We start from the raw sequence: 19,293 nt of genomic DNA on the forward strand, positions 1-19,293 counted from the left end.
AAGCTGTGCAGGCAATAGCCACATTGGATGGGCAGGTACTGTGTGGCTGATCCAAGTGGGTAAAATGGGACAGAGATGGTCCCTTACAGGGATAATCAAGTGGAGGTTCATGCGGGGCCACAAGTGCTTCAGGGCATAAGGAACCATGAGGCAGGATCCGGGCCAGGGGTGACTGGTGCCTCCTGAGTCTGGGGGGGCACAATCTGTGAGCGGCCCTGGGGGCTAGCCAAAAGCTCCATATCCACACCTATACTTCTGTGCCATGGCTTAGTGCCCCGCCCAACATGCTGCTGACCCATGAAAAAAACTGCCCTGCCCTAAGAGGTGCTGAGTCAGGGGCCAATCTCAGGCGGGACACAGGCCCCCCACCCTGTACCTCCCCCACTAGTTGCCTGTGGTCCGGGCCAAGAGAAAGTCCTGGCGATGGCTGGGAACCACCTGGCCAAAAGAGGCGCAACTTGGAAACATATAGGGCCAGGGTCAGAGCCAAGACAGCCAGTCAGGCCCTGCCGGCAGCAGAGTGGATCTCCAGAGCAGAATGGGTGCAGGTGGGCAGTGGACTGATACTACCTGAGCCATCCTGGGAGCTGCATCTGCGAAGCTGATCAGACTGGGACCAGGCACTGAGAACAGGCACTGGAACAGTTCCCTGGGGCTGCCCAAAGAGAATTAAGGGGAGCTGACAGACTGGTTGAGGCAATGACCGAGAGCTGGGTTGAGTTTCTTTATCTGTGGATTTATGTTCTGTTTATGCTGCTCTTTGTTAGAAAGTAAACTGTAACACTGGATGACTGGGTATAGGTATTGGGGAGGTGCCAGAGAGGCACACAGCTTCTATTTGGAAGCTGGTCACCATGCACATGCTTGCGCAAAGATTCAAGGAGACGCGTATTAACTTCTGAAGAGAGGCATGTAGCTCTGCAGCCGCAGGTTGGCCACCCCGGTCTAGAGTGATCTATCCTCTCCCTTTCTGTTAGTTTTAAATTTGTCACCAAAAAATTTCAGCAGATGCTCCCTAGTTCTAGTATTCTGGGACTGCGGAACAACAATCCCCTGTTCCCCTGGTCCGCGCCCTTCGTGATTTTATAGGCCTTTATCATATCCCCCCTCAGCCTTCACCTTTCCAAACTGAAGAGTTGAAGCCTTTCTAGTCTCTCTTGATCTGACAGCTGATCCAGGCCTCTGATCATTTTGTTTGCCCTTCTCTGCACCTAGTCTAATTTTACTGCATCCTTTTTGGGATGCACAGGCCAGAACAGCACATGGTATTCAAAGGTGGGTGCACAGTAGATTTGTATCATAGCATGATGCTATTCTCTATTTTGTTTTCAGTCCCTTTTCTTACTGATGCCATTAATGGCTTCCTGCGTGATATGGTGCTGGGCTCTGGGGGACCTAGGTAGGGGGCTGAGCGCAGCCTGGGGCAATGCAGACCTGTTCTAGCATCCATGTAGGATGTAGGGGATGCCCAGTAATGCTTATTCTTTATCCACAGCCTGGGCTGTGCTGTCCCTCTCCCGCTTCCTGCTGGCTCCTGACAACTAGTGCCGATGTGCCACCTCCTGTACCGCGTGGGCATTTTCCTCATCTGCCTCCCAGTGGGGGCCATCTACCTGCTGTGGGTGCTGTGGCTGCTGGTGACCCAAGGACCATGCAAGACCTTCCACTGGAGGGTGCGGAAGACCCTCCCATCATGCCTTATGGACACTCCCTATGGGAAGCACTGCTACCTGCGGCTTGAGGTGCATGTGGAGGGCATGGTGATGACTTGGGAGTGCAGCTGAGGCCTCTGTGCTTTCCAGCTCTGCAGGCCACTGTGGTGCTGTGGCTGGGTCTTGTGAGCCAGACTGGGGTAGGGGCCCCAAGGGAGAAGCCTCCGCTTGAGACCCTGGCTGCACAGTCTGGATTGGAGGGAGGGGCTGTTTGGCCACAGTTCCTTCCCTGGGGTGAAGCCAGCCATGGGCATTGCTGTGTCTCCCAGCAGAGACAGTGTGGCTTATGGGAGGGCACCAGGGCCAGGTGGAGTGGGCACAAGGTGCATGGCATGACTACTCCTCTCTCTACCCTCCCTGCCTTGCAGAGCTCAAGGCTGCGCTTGCATTATGTCACAGCTGGTCCAGAGGAGGCCCCACTCATGCTGTTACTGCATGGGTTCCCTCAAAACTGGTAGGTCTGGCTAGTTGCTGCAGGCTGAGGTGGGCAGGAGAGGGACACTGGGATGGGGTAGGGCATGAGGCTTTCCTCTTCTCTGTGAACACCCTTTCCTTCCAGAGACCCACTGAACGATGCTCCTTACATGCCAGGTGCTGCTGGTGCTTGGAACAGAAAGGCAGCACCTGCCTCACAATGGAAGCAAGCGGTGGGGGCAGGAGGGGCCCAGTAGGGCTCATGTGAGGCAGACACAAGTGCTCTGGAGGGTGGAGAATGGCAGCCCCGGGGCAATGGGTACAATGGAGACTTAGACCTATGCACAGTCTGAAGCGCCTGGGGAACCCAGCGAATGTGAGGGAGTGAGAGAGGGGGTAAGTCTCGTGCCATGGGCACACAGACTGCCAGGCCGAGAAGGGAGGAGGGTCAGTGATGGGCCAGGAGGTTCTAGAACAAGGGGGAGACCCCACCTGTACGGGGCAGAGCACCTGGAGCTGACCCTGGCTCTAGGTCTGGCTGCCTGGGAGTTGGGCACAGAGATTCTTGTCTGGAACAGTGGTCCAGCCCTGCCCGGCTGAGCTTCATGCAAGGCCTGGCCCAGCTCATACAGCTCTGGATCCTTGATACAGATGCTCCAAACTGGTTGTTTGAGCTGAGCTGTGGGGAGGGGGCAGACCTAGCCCAGACAGTGATCCCATGGAGGCAGAGGCTCCTGCTGGGTGAGGCGATCAGGAGTTGAAGGGGCATCTTGAGTCTCCCCATGGAAATCAGGCCCAGGCACTCCGTAGGGGTTTAAAATATGGCGCATGGGTGGCATTGACCACATCAGGGCACCCTTTACACCCAGACCATCCTCCCTTTCTACACTCTGACTCACATACATGTGTGCTGGCATGTGGCAGGTACTGCTGGCGTCACCAGCTGAAGGAGTTTCGGAAGCGGTTCCGGGTGGTGGCGCTGGACATGCGGGGATACAATGCCTCGGGCGCCCCCCGTGGGGAGAAGAGCTATGAGATCCCGCTCTTGGTGGAGGATGTGCGGGAGGTCATCGAGATGCTGGGTACCAAGGACAAGCAGGGTGAGAACAGGTTGCAGGGAGGGCACAACACCTGGAGCAGCCCTGGCACTATGAAACATGGGATACCTGCCCAGGCCCCAACACTGGAGCCTCTCCTTCAGTCAGGAATGGTGCCCATGGGAAGCAGCCAGCAGCCAGCAACTGGCCCAGGCAGGATGAGTAACTGGTGACTGATGGGACTGGGGTGGCCCTGGCTACCGTGACTTCCTACCCATGGTTGCACTAGTCAGAGGAGCAATACATTGTGGGACTGTAGCAAGAACATAAGAGCCACATTTCCAAGATCAGACCCTAGGTCTTTCTGGGCCATGTTCTGTGTCACAAAGCAGCAGAGAGCGCATGCTGAAAGGGAGAGTGAACTGGGTCTGACCACTGGTCTTTTCCCCTGTTTCTCTCTCACTTGCAGCCTCCAGCATTTAAAGTCTGGGAAGTTCTTATTCAGAGGCCGTGCCCCTCACCCCCATGCTCAATGGCTCCTGATGCCCCTTTCCTCTAAGCATGGGTCCAGTCCCTTTGTGAATCTGGCTGACCTCTCAGCTTCCACCACATCTGGTGGCAACAAGTCCCACCCTTCAATTCCACACTGCGGGAAAAAGAAGTTCCCTGTGTTAGTTTTAAACTTACTGCCTGCTAGTTTTGTCTTGTGACCTTTGGTTCTTGTCTGGTGAGAGAGAGTCAGTAAGAAATCCCAAGTGACTTTCTCTTTGTCATTTAGTGTTTTGCAAACCCTTCTCGTGTTCCCCCTCTAGCATCTCTTTTCTAAACTGAATAGGCCTTGTGAGATTATAACTGTGCATTGTGGGATTGTAGTTGGAGAGCACCATCCTGGGTTATGTTTCTCTGAGTGCATAGAGGGACAAAGCCAAGGCTTGGTCTCTGCTGAGTGGCTCTGGGTAACTTAGGGCATGACACCCAGTCTGTCATCTATCTAGTCTTTTCTAATGCACATGTTAAGACCTGGGGTGGCGGGGGGATCTAGTGGAGTGGGCCCTCTGTCCCACCACCCAACAGGGGCCATTTTGGTTCAACACTAGACTTGAGACCTAAGATCCGAGGGCTCAGCCTCCTGTATCACGTCCCAACTTGTCACAGGTAAAGCAGGAGGACCACAGCAGCCGATGTCCTATCGCTTCAAGTATTGCTAAGATATGCTTGAAAGACCCAAGGAAGAGGGCCATGTCCCCATTACGCAGGAAGACAAAACCTGCACAGTAAAGGTTACCATGCAGTAAAATTCCTTTCTGACCCCAAATATGGTGCTCAGTCTGACCCTGGGCAGTGAGTCAGGAACATCAGGGTTTAAGACCCAGCAGGAGCACTGACGCCTCTCAGTCATAATCCCAGGCCTGGACTGCATCCAACACTCACTGCCTCTGAGGGAGGAATAAAAAACCCCTGACAATCATGGTGGAGGGGAGTTCCAGGCTAGGTGGGGGGAGGTCCAGGGGATGTACACTTGTGGCAGTGGGTGCTGGCCTGGTCCTGACACATGGTCAGTCCAGCCTGGGGTGACCAATCACACATCCCCAGAATACAGGACATCCTCTTGGCCAATCAGCAGCAAAGGATGGAAACACAACAAAAACGCCACCTTCCTCCCTCCCTGGGTGGGACCCCTGTTCTTCCTGGCCGTGCACTGCCCTAGATCTAGTCACAGCCAAGAGAACTGAGAGAACACTAAGCTGTGGGGAGAGGTGAGCACGCTAGAAGGGAGGGACAGGCTACAACTAGATCTCGATCCCTTACAGGGGAGGGCAGACGAGAACAGGATGGATTTCAACACTGACAAGTGCAAGGTGCTGCACCTGGGGAGGAAGAACCAGCACCGTACCTACAGGCTGGGGAACTCCCTTCTCGTCAGTGCAGAGGCAGACAAGGATCTTGGAGTCATCATTGATGCCAAAATGAACATGGGCTGGCAGTGTGGGGATGCGGTCAGGAAGGCCAGCCGTACCTTGTCATGCATCCACAGATGCATCTCGAGCAGGTCCAAGGAGGTGATCCTCCCCCTCTATGTGGCACTGGTCAGGCCGCAGCTGGAGTACTGCATCCAGTTCTGGGCGCCGCACTTCAGGAGGGATGTGGACAAGATGGAGAGGGTCTAGAGGCAGCCACGCGCATGAATGGGGGTCAGCAGGGCAGGTCCTACAAGGAGAGACTACGGGACCTGAACCTGTTCAGCCTCCACAAGAGAAGGCTGAGAGGGGATCTGGTGGCTGCCTTGTTCCCAAGGGGGACCAGCAATGGGAGAGTCCGTGTTCCCGAGCACTGCCGGGGATAACAAGGAACAATGGCAATAAGTTGACCAAAAGTAGATTCAGGCTTGGTATTAGGAGGCGCTACTTCACTATCAGGGGGTCTAGGAGCTGGAACCAACTTCCAAAGGAAGTGGTGCTTGCTCCTACCGTGGGGGTCTTCAAAAAGAGACTAGACAGCCACCTAGCTGGGGTCACTTGACCCCAGCATCTTTTCTGCCTATGGCACTGGATTGGACTAGATGATCTGCTCAGGTCCCTTCCGACCCTACCAACTATGAAACTATGAAAAACAGGTGACTGACATGCATTTCCACCAATGAACTGAAAAAAATGGACTTTCTGCAGTCAGGTCCCCACTGAGAAGGGTTTAAAAACAGGATGATCTGGTATAAAAAACAGGACCAATGGCCACCCTAATCCAGCCCCTTGTGCTGCTATCCCCGCTGTACCCTAACATCCTGCCTGTCCATCCATCTCTGCAGGCTCTCTCAAAGCCACTGTGGTGGGACATGACTGGGGGGGAGTCCTCGCCTGGGTGTTCGCCGCTCAGCACCCTGACCTGGTGGAGAAGCTGATCCTCATGAACACTGCACACCCCTCTGCGCTGATCGGTGATGCTCTGAGCCCCCACATCCTCTCCACTCCACCCCGTGCCCAGGCCCAGCAACACCAGGGCAGAGGCAGAGGCAGCATCAGCCCCTCCAAGCAGCAGGAGCCCCAGTGGCTGGTGGGGCCTGGCGGCATCTCAGCATAAGGGCTCCCTCCACACCTGAGAAACAGCCCCCAAGGGCTGGAGCTTGACCCCCATCTTCCTACCCCAGCCTCTGGGCTGCAGCCCCTGAAGCAGGGAGACCTACGTGTGAATCCAGAGTTTCCTCCCTGTGCTGGGAGCCCTGGGTGCTACTGGGGTGGGTGAGGGGAAAGGGACTGCTCTGAGCAGTGGAGAAGGCAGCCCCAGGGCAATGGGTGCAGCAGGGGCTCGGCCTCACTTCACCCACTGAATAGACTGGAGCTGCTGGGAACCCAATGAGTGTGAGGGGGTGGGAGAGGGGCAAATCTTGTGCTGTGAGCCGTTTCCGGGCATGCAGGCTGCCAAGCAGAGCAGGGAAGGGGTCAGCAATGGGCAGGGTGGTTCAAGGGCACAGGGGACACCCACCTGTACTGGGCAGAGTACCTGGGGCTGACCCTGGCTCTAGGCTTGGCTGCCCAGGTGCTGGGCACAGAGAACCTTGCTTGGAAACAGCAACTGGGCTGAGCCTGGTCCAGCCCCACGTGAGACCTAGCCCAGCCTGCACCGCTCTGGATCTTCCCAGAAACTGGAGTGCCCCAGGGGCTGGTCCTGGGGCCAGAGCTGGAAGATGGGAAGGAGTGCATCCTCGGCAAGTTTACAGGTGACACCAAGCTGCAGGGAGCAGTAGATACACTGGATGGTAGGGCTAGGATTCAGAGAGACCTAGACAGATTGGAGGATAGGACCAAAAGAAACCTCATGAAGTTCAATAAGGACAAGTTCAAAGTCCTCCACTTGAGACGGAAGGATCCCATGCACTGGTACAGGCTGGGGACCGACTGGCTAAGCAGCAGCTCTGCAGGAAGGACCTGGGGGTTACAGTACAGAATAAGCTAAATATGAGCCAGCAGTGTGTCCTTGTTGTGAAGAAGACTAACAACACCCTGGGCTGCATTAGTAGGAGAGTATCCAGCAGATCGAGGGAAGTGATTCTTCCCCTCTATTCAGCACTGGTGAGGCCACATCTGGAGTACTGCATCCAGTTTTGGGACCCCACTACAGAAGGGGTGTGGACAAGTTGGAGAGAGTCCAGCAGAGGGCAATGAAAATGGTGAGAGGGCTGGGCGATACAACTTGTGAGGAGAGGCTGAGGGACCTGGGCTTGTTTAGTCTGGAGAAAAGCCTGAGAGTGCATTTAATAGCAGCCTTCAAGTACCTGAAGGGTGGTTACAGAGAGGATGGAACTGGACTGGGGGTGGCCAAAATACGGCCCATGAGTTGGATCCTGCCCGCCAAATGATTTTACCCAGCCCATGGCTGGCTCGTCTGAAGGAGAACTACTGTATCTGGCCAGTGGCTGCTCTGGCTTTCAGTGCCTCTCACCCTTCTCCCTTCCCCATGAAAGCTGGCTGAAGCACCAGCAGCCACTCCCCACCCCGCCCCCGCCTCAGTGTAAGCTCCTGGTGGGCTTCTGCCAGTTGAGGGTGTCTGCGCTCTGCTCCAACCCTGCACCCAGCAAGTCAAAGCTCAGGTAAGGTCCTCCTCGCTGGTGGGGGCGGGGGGCTGCAGAGAGAAGAGGACCAGCAGCTGTGGGTTATCCGGCCTCTGCTGGGCGGGGGCTTGGCAGGAGCAGAGGCGCTGGTGCTGCACTGTGCTCCCGTGTGCCACTTCAGGCTCCACCAGGCCTAGCACAGCTCCTGCCTGACCCTGGGCCCCCGGTACGTGGCTGGGTCGGGCAGGAGCCGCACCAGCTGCACCCACATGGCCCGAAGCAGCGTGCAGGAGCACAGCGTGGTACCAGCCAGGCCACATGCTGGGGACTCAGGCAAGGGAGAGGGTGCAGGGAGAAAGGGGGAACACAGTGTGGCACCACCCAGCTGAGTCCGTATGACCTGCAGCTCCCAGCCCCCTTCTCCCTTCACCCCCTCCCCTGCCCTCCCCTGTGTCCCCAGCATGTGGCTGGGCCAGGCGGTGCTGCACTGTATTCCCACATGCTTCCTCAGGCCACATGGATGCAGCTGGCACAGCTCTTGCTCGACCCAGCCATGGGCCGGAGACCCAGGGCAGGAGAGAGAGAAAAGGGAGAAGGGGGAACAGCTCACCCAAATCTTTGTCCTCTCTGCCCCAGGGTGAGCAATTATTTGGCCTGGAAGGCCCCTTAGGGAGCTTGGGTGAGCTGTTGTTGGGGGACGGGGGAACAGGTGCTGACCCAGCCCATGCCAGCTCGTCCAAACTCCGTAAGTGGCCCTTGGACCCAAATAATTGCCCACCCTTGAGCTACACTGTTCTCAGTGGTGGCACATGACAGAACATGGAGCAATGGTCTGTAGTTGCAGCAAGGGAAGTTTAGGTTAGATATGAGGAACAACTTTCTCACCAAGAGGGTAATGAAGCACTGGAACAGCTTACCCAGAGGTTGTGGAGTCTCCATCCTTGGAAGTTTTTAAGATCCAGCTAGACAAAGCCTAGGCTTGGATGATATATTTGGGGATGGTCCTGTTTTTATCAGGGGGTTAGATTAAATGACCTCCTGCGCTCCCTTCAAGCTCTAGTTTTCTCTTCTCCTATGACTCTGTGGCCTCACGGTCTCTATCTGTCCCTCCCCAACAGAGTACTCCATCTGCCACCCCAGGCAGCTGCTACGCTCCTCCTACATGTTCCTGTTCCAGCTGCAAGGCTATGCTGAGCTCATCTTGTCCCTGGGTGACTTTGCGGTGAGAGCAGGGCAGGGGTTTCAGAAAGGGCCTGACCTTCCCCCCGCTGGAAACCCCGCAGGAGATCTGCAGTGGGTGGGGTGGGGTGCTGTGCTGGCTGAGCCCTGGGATCCCACTGAGCAGATGGGTCCCTGGATCACAGAGCCCAGCCCCTGCTCTCACAGCTGCACGTCACCATCTCCTGCAAAAACTGCTCCTTCTCCAGCCCCAGCCCCAGTAGGTTCCCCTTTCCCACAAGGAGGCTGTTCCCTCCCTGCCGTACTGGGAGCCCTGCCCCTGGTGCCCCGCTTGCCGGCTGCAGAGTTTTCTCACATGCCCTCACCACCTGGTGCTGGCTGAGCAGTCAACCTGGGAAGGGGGTGGCTCTGCCCTCCCTGGCAGGGGTCTGGCCCAGACCAAGTGGTCCCATGCTGGGGCCTGCTTGGGGAGACACAGCAGATGCCTGGGAGTGGGTGATGGGGCTCAGTCGTGCCTGTTGGGTCTGTGTGGCCCTGGAAGCCCTTGGCTGAGTCAGGGTGAACAGCGTTGAAGCCAGGGATGCCCAGCTTGTGTCTTTAGTCAGATGGGTGGCTGGTGGTTGGGGAAGGCTTTGGCACTGGGTATCTGTGCTGTCTGGGGCTCCCTGCCCCAGCTGGAGCTCAGTGGCTGGCAGGGACTGGGATATGCGTCTGCAGCTGGCCCCAGCCCCCATCACCTCAGTCGTGTCTGTCCCGCTGCAGCTGCTGAAGTGGATCATGAGCAGCAGGACTGCAGGAATCCAGAACCTGCAGCGGTGCCACACGGAGCAAGAGCTGGAGGCTTACATCTACGGCCTGTCCCAGCCAGGCAGGATGACCGCAGCGCTTAACTACTACAGGGGCCTCTTCAGGTAGGAGCTGCCTCCTCCCTGGGGGGGATCTGGCCCCTGCATTAAGCTGGGGTGACCCCTCCTGGGTCCTCTGCACTCAGAGAGAGGGGGGCTGCCATGTTCTCACCAACCTTTGCAACAGGCAGGGGGGTGAAGGGGCTAGTGGGCAGCAGCACCTGGGCAGGAAGGGACGCGGGGCCTGGTCAAGGCTGTGTGATGCTGCTTCTGAGCTCATCTGGTCACAGCCCTTTCCCAGCCCAGCCCAGGGCTGAGGGGCTGGAGGGGCTTCAGTGACAAGACCTCCTGAGGAAGAGGAGGATCTGTGCCCCTGGGGGCCCCAGGGCTGCTGTCTCTTTGGCCCCCAGCTCCCACTCAGGTAAATGAGGCCAACTGTGCCAGGTGCTGCCAGTCCCCTGGGTGCAGCTCCGTGCCCCGGACCCAGTCTACCACTCTGGGTGACAATCCCCAGTCATGCGCTAGCCACTTCTGGGATAACTAGCCAAATGCCCATCACGAATGATGGATTTCAGAGGAGTGTTTACATGGCCAGCCCCTAAGGGTGGCCCTGCCCCTGCCCATTCTGTTGCCCCTCGCTGCCAAGCCACAGCCCCACAGCCCTGCTGCTGCCCCTCACTCCCAACCCACTGACCGCAGCCCTGCCAGTGCCGCTCACTCACCAAGCTGCAGTACCCTGTCCCCCTGGGCCTTGTTGGTGCCCCTCACTCCTGACCCACAGCTCCCTGGTGCGGCCAGTGCCCCCAGCACTCCCAATCCACAGTCCCCTGCCCCCACCCCAATGCCCCACGCTCCCAAGCCACAGCCCCACAGCCCTGCTGCTGCCCTTCACTCCCTAGCCACTGACCCCAGCCCTGCCAGTGCCCCTCACTCACCAAACGTCAGTACCCTGCCCCCTGACCCTGCTGGTGCCCCTCACTCCTGGCCTGCAGCCCCCTGGCACTGCCAGTGCCCCCCTGCACCCCCAACTCACAGTCCCCTGCCCCCTGCCCCCCAGCCCTGCCAGAGGTGCCCCAGCTGTCCCTGTCCTAACCCAGCCCGAGCGCAGTGGCAACGATTCATGCAGCTGCTGCCTTGGGATGAGGTTGCTGCACTGCACCAAGCAGCCTGGCTACGTCCCCCCCCTTCCTCCCTGCTGCCTTACGTCGCCCCCCCCCCGCCCCCAGTGTCTCAGGGCTGCTCAGCCCCCAGAGCACAGGCACCGGCCCTGTGCTGCCGCCCGGCCACCGAGTTCCCTACTGACCTCCAAGCCCCCCCACCGCTGGAGACAGGGCAATCCTCCCCACTGCCCTGTCGCAGCTGCAGCCCCCGCTCCCCCTGCCTGGCCAAATGTCTTTGTTTCTACTTTGCTCCAGGGGTGGGAGCAGGGGAAGGGCGATTGCAGGCAGCAGGGAGCACCACATGGGTCTGTGCACCTCTGCAGCTGCAGGCAGGTCCTCTCTGCTGCCTGCTATCACCCTTCCCTTTGCACCAGTGGAGCAAAGGGAAATCCCAAACAACCGCCTGGATGGAGATCAGAGGGCTTAAAAAGAGTGGGGACACGTCCAGGGAAACCCAGATGTATGGTAACCCTATCTCAGTGGTGGTGCATGCACACTTGATCAAAAGCATTATGGGCAGACAGACAGACTCAGCTCTTTTTTATGTCAGAATAACTCTGCAGAGATGATAATTCTGGGAAAATAACTGTTCCCCTCATGTGCCCTTCTGCTCCAAACCCCTGCTGTCATGCTGTAGCCCCAGGGAGGAATCACAGAATCAGAGAAGTAAGGCTGGAAGGGACCTCCACAGGTCACGTCCAGTCCAACCCCCTGCCTGAGGCCAGATCAACCCATTCCAAACCACCCCAGACAAATCTGTCCACCCTGACAATACAAGGTATCGCACCCAAACCACAGGCAAAGCAGGGAGACCACAGCAGCTAACACCATGTCTCTGTAAGAAGCTTTTTAATATACACTCAAGAAATCTTAGCTAGAGGCCATGCCCCTGCTACAGAGGAAGTCAAACCCCCCCACAGTTCACACCAATCTGACCATGGGGTGAAATTTCTTCCTGACCCCAACTGTAACGATTGCTCTGGTTCTAAGCAGAGGCGAGACCCACTACCCAGGCACCTCCAGGACTGAATCCCAGCACGAGCATTGGCACAGCCCAGTCACCATGGCCTGATCGCTCACGTAGGTTCCTAGCCCAAATGCAGGACCTCCATCTAACCCAGGAGGTGCCCAGCCCCACCAGGGAAGATGCCTTGTTGGACCTGGTGCTGGCCACGGGTGATGACCTGGTGAGGGGGCTGCGGGTGCTCGACCACCTGGACGACAGCAGTCATCACCTGCTGGAATTCACCATCCAGCGCAAGATGGCCAAGGCCTGCAGCAAGGCAGCAGCCCTGGACTTCGGGAGGGTGGACTTCAATGAGCTAAGGACAATAGTCGGGGAAGCACTGAGGTCCCGGAGGGGAGGGGAGCCCAGTGTCCAAGTAAAGTGGTCACTCCTTAAGGAGACAATCCTCCAAGCCCAAAGGGAGGTAATCCCAACACGGATCAAAGGGAGCAAGAGGGCGCAAAAGCCCCCATGGCTCACCAAAAGCATCTGGGAGTGTCTCCTAGCTAAAAGGGAGGCGTACACCCAATGGCAGGAGGGGCCATCACCAGGGAGGACTATACTGCGGTTGCTCAGGGATGCAGGGGGGCAGTCAGGGAGGCCAGGGCAGAGATAGGACTAGGAGTAACTTCCTGGATCAAGCACAACAAGAAGTCCTTTTTTAAATACATATGGGGCAATAAAAAAGGTACCGGGTAATGTGGGGCCCCTGCAAGACACACTAGGAAATCTGGTCATCACACCAGACAACAAAGCTAACCTATTTAACGACTTCTTTGCCTCCATTTTCCTGAGCAGGGACTGGATAAGCCCCCCCCCCCAACCAGGCCCCCCTCAGGCCCCAGGGGAGGCGCACCCAGGCCTAGGGTCAGTGAGGATCTAGTCAGGGAACTTCTGGAGGACTGGATGTAGTTAAATCAGCTGGTCCAGACGATCTCCACCCCAGAGTGCTGAGGGAATTGGCTGAGGTCATTGCAGGACCCCTAGCACGGCTGTACAAGCACTCGTGGTGCTCTGGTGTGGGGCCAAAGGACTGGAAGAGGGCCAATGTGGTTCCCATCTTCAAAAAAGGGAGGAAGGAGGACCCGGGGAACTATAGGCCCCTCAATCCTGGGGAAGCTTTTTGAGAGAATTATCCTGGCACATGTCCATGAGGGGCCAGCAGGAGAGGTTATGCTTAGGGGCAACCAACCCGGGTTCATTAGAGGCAGGTCCTGTCAGACCAACCTGATGGCCTTCTACGACCAGGTTGCCAAACCCTTAGATGCAGGGGTAGCAGTGGACGTAGTCTTTCTGGACTTTCGGAAGGCCTTCGACACTGTTCTCATTACGAAACTGGGGGACTGTGGTGTCAACACCTACACAGTCAAATGGATCGCCAGCTGACTGGAGGGCTGCACCCAGAGAGTGGTGGTGGACAGGTCATTTTCGACCTGGAGGGATGTGGGCAGTGGGGTCCCCCAGGGCTAGATCCTTGGGCCTGCACTGTTCAACATCTTCATCAGTGACTTGGACGAGGGGGTAAAAAGCACCCTGTTCAAATTGCTGATGACACTAAGATGTGGGGGGATGTGGGCACACTAGAAGGGAGGAAAAGACTGCAATTGGACCTAGACATGTTACAAGAGTGGGTGGATGAGAATAGGATGGGATTCAACACTGATGAGTGCAAGGTGCTGCACCTGGGGAGGAAGAACCAGCACCATACCCTACAGGCTGAGGAACTCCCTTCTAGTCAGTGCAGAGACAGAAAAGGATCTTGGAGTCATCACTGATGCCAAGATGAACATGGGCCGGCAGTGTGGGGATGCAGTCAGGAAGGCCAACCGCACCTTGGCATGCATCCACAGATGCATCTCAACCAGGTCCAGGGAGGTGATCCTCCCCCTCTATGCGGCACTGGTCAGGCCGCAGCTGGAGTACTGCGTCCAGTTCTGGGCGCCGCACTTCAGGAGGGATGTGGATGGCATGGAGAGGGTCCAGAGGCGGGCCACTCGCATGATCAGGGGGCAGCAGGGCAGGCCCTACGAGGAGAGGCTACGGGACCTGAACCTGTTCAGCCTCCACAAGGGAAGGCCGAGGCCTGTTACAAACTAGTCAGAGGGGACCAGCAGGCATTGGGGGAGTCCATGTTCCCCCGAGCACTACCAGGAGTGACCAGGAATAACGGTCACAAGCTGGCAGAGGGTAGATTCAGACTACACATCAGGAGGCGCTACTTCACGGTCAGGGCGGCTAGGATCTGAAACCAACTTCCAAGAGAAGTGGTGCTGGCTCCCACCCTGGGGGTCTGTAAGAGAAGGCTAGATGTACAACTTGCTGTACTCTCTCCTGCCATGGCAGGGGGTGGGACTTGATGATCTGCTCAGGTCCCTTCCGACCCTAGAAACTGTGAAACCATCCCCAGCCAGGGCTGTAGCCAATGTCCAGTGTCTCTGAGGGAGGTTTAAATACCCCAGAAACATAGCAGAAAGGTGTGGCAGGAGCAACCAGTGATGCCCAGAAACCTGGAAATACCCCATAGTAGAATATGGGCATTGCTACGCCTACATCATCCCGAACTAGTAGATGTCTAACTTCTTTTGAACACCTGCAGTAATAGAGAGTCCACAACTTCCCTACACTACTCTCCCATTGCCTTGCTATTATAACAGTGAAGACGTTTGTCCTGTATCCCATCTAAACCTACTTTATTACAAAGAAGGCTGTGGGCCTTTCAGAGCCATGCTGAGGGGGTGCATCAACCTCCAGGGTCCCCTCTCACATTGGGACTTGCCCCATTGTGTGCTGTGCCATAGACGTGCCCCCGGGAGAAGCAGGCTCCCAGCACAGAGAGCCCCAGGTCTGTGTACCTCAGGGCTGCACCAGGGACCCCTGGGGAAGGGTGGGGGCCACTTTATGACCCAGTGCCCCAGGGAGCTCTCCCCTATATCTTTCCCTCCCCCACGCAGGAGGCCCATTGTGAAGGAGAAGACTGTGCTGGCACCCACACTGGTGATCTGGGGGAAGAAGGACGTGTTCCTGGAGGTTGGGCTGGTTGCAGTCCTGCAGGGGTACTTCCACCATAGGTGCCGGATTGAGCTCCTCCCCCAGTGCAGCCACTGGCTACTCAAGGACCAGCCAGAGAAGGTCAATCAGCTGATGTGGGCCTTCCTGCAGGAGAGCAGATGAGGCAGTGCTGCAGCAGGGGTGGGTTGGGCCTAGGACCCCATGGCAGAGACAGGCCTTGGGCAGTATTCATCTATTCACCTAGGGTGGTTTGTGTGGTGCTGTGCCTCTCCCTCCTGACCTGCTAGCTGTGCGCCTGGAGATTCAGTCCCAGACAGACAGCTCTAAAGACCCTGACCTCTTCCCACCTTTCCCCCTCCTGAGCGTGGCGGAGAAGCCTGAGTGCCAAGGGCCCATGATAGTGGCTGCAGCAGGTTTCCCCCCATGATAGTGGCTGCAGCAGGTTTCCCCCCATTCGCAGGCTAGCAGGAGCTCCCTGGATGCCATCCTGTCACCTGCCAGGATGGCTCCCTGTGTCCCCTGAGCTTGGCCTCTCTACAGGTTGTCCCAGACTGGCTTGGAGTCTGATGTGGTTCCAGATAATCTTCACTCTGCCCCACTGCCCTGCCTGTCACATGCCAGCACTTCTCCCTCCTGTCTCCAACTATGAGCACCTCCTCTTTTTCCACCTCAGGACCTCAGAGGCTGTGGTAGGGGTGATGCTATTCAAACCTGGCATCATGGGCCTGGCAGGTTCTTGGCCTGGCATGGGAAAGTGTATGGGGCACTCATGAAGGCAGCTGTGGCAGTAATGCATGTGGGCATAGCTGGCTTGGCATGAGGGAGCAGGAGGTGAGTGGCAGTGTCCAGTGCACATAGTGACTCTGTTAGTGCCCCAAGTTCATTTGGCCCTGGGCCAGGCCAGGAAGGGCTGCGCCAGTGCGAGTTGTTGCATTTGCCCCTTGGAGCCTCTGTCCAAGTGTCTTCCTGCTTTGCTTGCTGGGCAGGTAATAAAGGGCTGTTCTCATGTTAGAAATGGAGTATTGTTATAATATTGTTAGAAATGGAGTGTTGTTAGAAATGCACAGTTTGCATCTCGCACCTGATAAGATAAACCACTGCCAAGGACTTTTTTTCCTTGGCCAGCCTTGCCACAGTTCTTCTTATATTAAATCACACTCTCCCCCAGCCTCCCCCTAGCTTTTCTCATGCAGATTACAGAAGCTGGAATTCAACTGACTGTGTCCTTGAAAGGGGGGCGGGATTTAAACTCTTGGTGACCTAAAGAACTTTCTGAGCATGCACAATTAGCTGATGCATATTTACTTCTCCGCCCTGCATACTTAAGTAGTTAATTATAATGTACATGCGATGGATGTAGTGATGTAACCACACATATGTTTGTATGAAACGGAAATGAGCTGTAAGAGTTCCTGTTTCTGCACACATGCCCAGGAGGGAAAGGATAAATACAGGCTGCAAAAATTCCTCAGGGGTTCGGAGTAATCTGAGTCTTTGACTCTGCTCTGACCCTATTTGCAAATACACCTTTTGTGCTGCTAATAAGTGTGTGTCTGTGATTTTGGTGGCCTCCAAGAAACGGACCGCAATCTTTTGCAACACTCACACAGGGATGACACGGTGAGCTCCGTCTATTGGCAGCATCTGCACTGGCAACCAGTCCCTCCCGACCAGCAGGGCCCAGCTGCCCCCAGTAGGAGCAGGGTTAGAAATTCCCTGCTAGGCAGCAACCTGTTCAGGTGAGCTCTGTCCCTCCCTGGCTTCAGCCGTGTGCTGCTCTGTGGCTTAGTCGTCCAGGGATTTAGCCTGTCCCTGTCCCTCCAGATCTCCCTGCTTCGGCCAATGGTCGCAGCCCGGATATGTGCGGGGGAAAGGTGAACATGGGCCATGGGCATGAAAGTATGCACCTCTCCAGACAGCACTGAAGGGGTGAATTGGCATCTTTGGGGTTGGGGTCTGCCTTCCTGCTTTCCACCAGTGCAGCACCCAGTGCAGTGCAGAAGGCATTTACCATCAGGCCCTGATGATGAGACAAGATCAGCCGGTGTGTCAGGGGACAGAGTCAAGGTCACGGTGGTGGTTGAAGCCAGGATGCCCGAGTCCCAGACTTCCCTGTCCCATGGGTCTCATGCAATCAGACCTGCAAAGACCCAGCACAGCCTCCCACTCCCCACAGTAAGTCTCAACCCCTCTTGTAAACTCCTAGTACTTCTAGGCCTCTGCCTGAGTGAAGTTATGCTGTGGAAGCCCACCTGCTCTTGGTATCTCTTCATTTGCTGCGAGTGCTCTGGAGCCTGGTTTGCTCCTGTCAGGACTCTGGCCTGAGCACTTTGATGAGGAAGTTACTGGGTCAGAGAAACCCCAAATTATAACTAACATCAAAACGAACCTTCATGAGTGGATGGTGCTGTCAGAAAGGTTGCAGGGAGCTTTCATGCATGCCAACCATGACATCATCACCTTACAGATTTTAATATCCTCAGTCTATGCCAGCTCTGTTTTGGCATCAAAGGGAGGTCCCTTGTAAGGTTAGCACCCCTTTAGATCAGATATCAGTGAGTCTTTCCACTGATCCTTGGTATGGGCAGCAAATCTTCACCTCTTGGGAGTACCCAAGACGCCTGCCCTCACTGCTGATCCCCACCCCCAAGAGTGATGGCACAGAGGTCACAGAATCAAAGGACCTGAAGGGACCTGTAAGATCATCAAGTCCAGATCCCTGCCATGGGCAAGAGGTCACTGGGGTCAAAAGGGCTCAACAAGGTGCTTGTCCAGCCTCCTCTTGAACACCTCCAGGGATGGCAACTGCACCACCTCCGCTGGGAGTGTGTTCCAGATTCTAGTTACCTTTACAGAAAATAAGTTTTTCCTTATGTTCAGCCTAAATTTTTCCTCAGTTAGCTTGTCCCATTGGTCCTTATCCTCCCACAGTATGCCTATCTGAAGAGTTGCTCCCCTAGATCTTGGTGTTCACCCCGACATACTTATAGGCGGTTATCAAGGCACCTCTCAGTCTTCATAGTTTCTAGGGTCAGAAGGGACCTGAGTAGATCATCTAGTCTGACCCCCTGCCATGGCAGGAAAGATTACTGGGGTCAAACGACCCCAGCAAGGTGTTCATCTAACCTCCTCTTAAAGACCCCCAGGGTAAGAGCCAGCACCACTTCTCTTGGAAGTTGATTTCAGGTCCCAGCCGCCCTGACAATGAAGTAGTACCTCCTGATATCTAGCCTAAATTTTCCCTCTACCAGCTTGTGACTGTTATTCCTGGTCACTCCTGGCAGTGCTCGGGGGAACAGGGACTTCCCCAGTGCCTGCTGATCCCCCCTGACTAGTTTGTAACAGGCCACTAGATCCCCCTCAGCCTTCTCTTGTGGAGGCTGAACAGGTTCAGGTCCTGTAGCCTCTTCTCATAGGGTCTGCCCCACTGCCCCCGATCATGCCAGTGGCCCGCCTCTGGACCCTCTCCATGTTGTCCACATCCCTCTTGAAGTGCGGTGCCCAGAACTGGATGCAGTACTCCAGCTGCGGCCTGACCAGTGCCGCATGGAGGGGGAGGATCACCTCCCTGGACCTGCTCGAGATGCATCTGTGGATGCATGACAAGGTATGGTTGGCCTTCTTGACTGCGTCCCCACACTGCCGGCCCATGTTCATCTTGGCATCAATGATGACTCCAAGATCCTTTTCCGTCTCTGTACTGACAAGAAGGGAGTTCCCCAGGCTCTAGGTACGGTGCTGGTTCTTCCTCCCCAGGTGCAGTACCTTGCACTTGTCAGTGTTGAATCCCATCCTGTTCTCATCCACCCACCCCTGTAACCTGTCTAGGTCCGACTGTAGCCTATTCCTCCTTTCTAGTGTGCCCGCATCCCCCCACATCTTAGTGTCATCAGCAAATTTGAACAAGGTGCTTTTTACCCCCTCGTCCAAGTCACTGATGAAGATGTTGAACAGTGCAGGCCCAAGGACCGAGGCCTGGGGGACCCCACTGCCCACATCCCTCCAGGCTGAAAATGACCCATCCATCACCACCCTCTGGGTGCGGCCCTCCAGCCAGCTGGAGACCCAATTGACTGTGTAGGTGTCAACATCACAGTCCCCCAGTTTCTTAATGAGAACAGGGTGAGAGACAGTGTCGAAGGCCTTCCAAAAGTCCAGGAAGATTATATCCACTGCTACCCCTGCATCTAACGATTTGCTGATCTGATCATAGAAGGGCACCAGGTTGGTCTGACAGGACCTGCCACTGATGAACCCGTCTTGGTTGCCCCTAAACATGAAATCCCCTGCTGGCCCCTCGTGGATGTGTGCCAGCATAATTTTCTAGAACAGCTTGCCTAGGATCGAAGTAAGACTAACTGGCCTATAGTTTTCCGGGTCCTCTTTCC

General features: G+C 56.1%; 1 protein-coding gene across 1 annotated transcript; it reads left to right on the forward strand.

Moving 5' to 3' along the window:
* The first annotated feature begins 1,550 nt into the window (after positions 1-1,550).
* LOC149858635 (epoxide hydrolase 4-like) lies at positions 1,551-15,067 on the forward strand. The gene is made up of 7 exons (XM_090061571.1): positions 1,551-1,742; positions 2,081-2,166; positions 3,051-3,226; positions 5,967-6,095; positions 8,825-8,928; positions 9,648-9,796; positions 14,848-15,067. Exons 1-7 carry the CDS (start codon positions 1,551-1,553, stop codon positions 15,065-15,067), a joined length of 1,056 nt encoding a protein of 351 aa, XP_089917697.1.
* The last annotated feature ends 4,226 nt before the right edge of the window (positions 15,068-19,293 follow it).

Source organism: Crocodylus siamensis, chromosome 8 (assembly GCF_052110815.1).
Source record: "Crocodylus siamensis isolate JL-2025a chromosome 8, ASM5211081v1, whole genome shotgun sequence".
NCBI classification, from domain to species: Eukaryota; Metazoa; Chordata; order Crocodylia; family Crocodylidae; genus Crocodylus; species Crocodylus siamensis.

Excerpts from the sequence above, each read along its gene's own strand:
- LOC149858635 (XM_090061571.1), top strand. The coding sequence starts at position 1,551 with ATGTGCCACCTCCTGTACCGCGTGGGCATTTTCCTCATCTGCCTCCCA. Across the intron at positions 6,096-8,824 it reads ACACCCCTCTGCGCTGATCG|AGTACTCCATCTGCCACCCC; the intron begins GTGATGCTCTGA and ends CCTCCCCAACAG. Across the intron at positions 8,929-9,647 it reads TGTCCCTGGGTGACTTTGCG|CTGCTGAAGTGGATCATGAG; the intron begins GTGAGAGCAGGG and ends GTCCCGCTGCAG.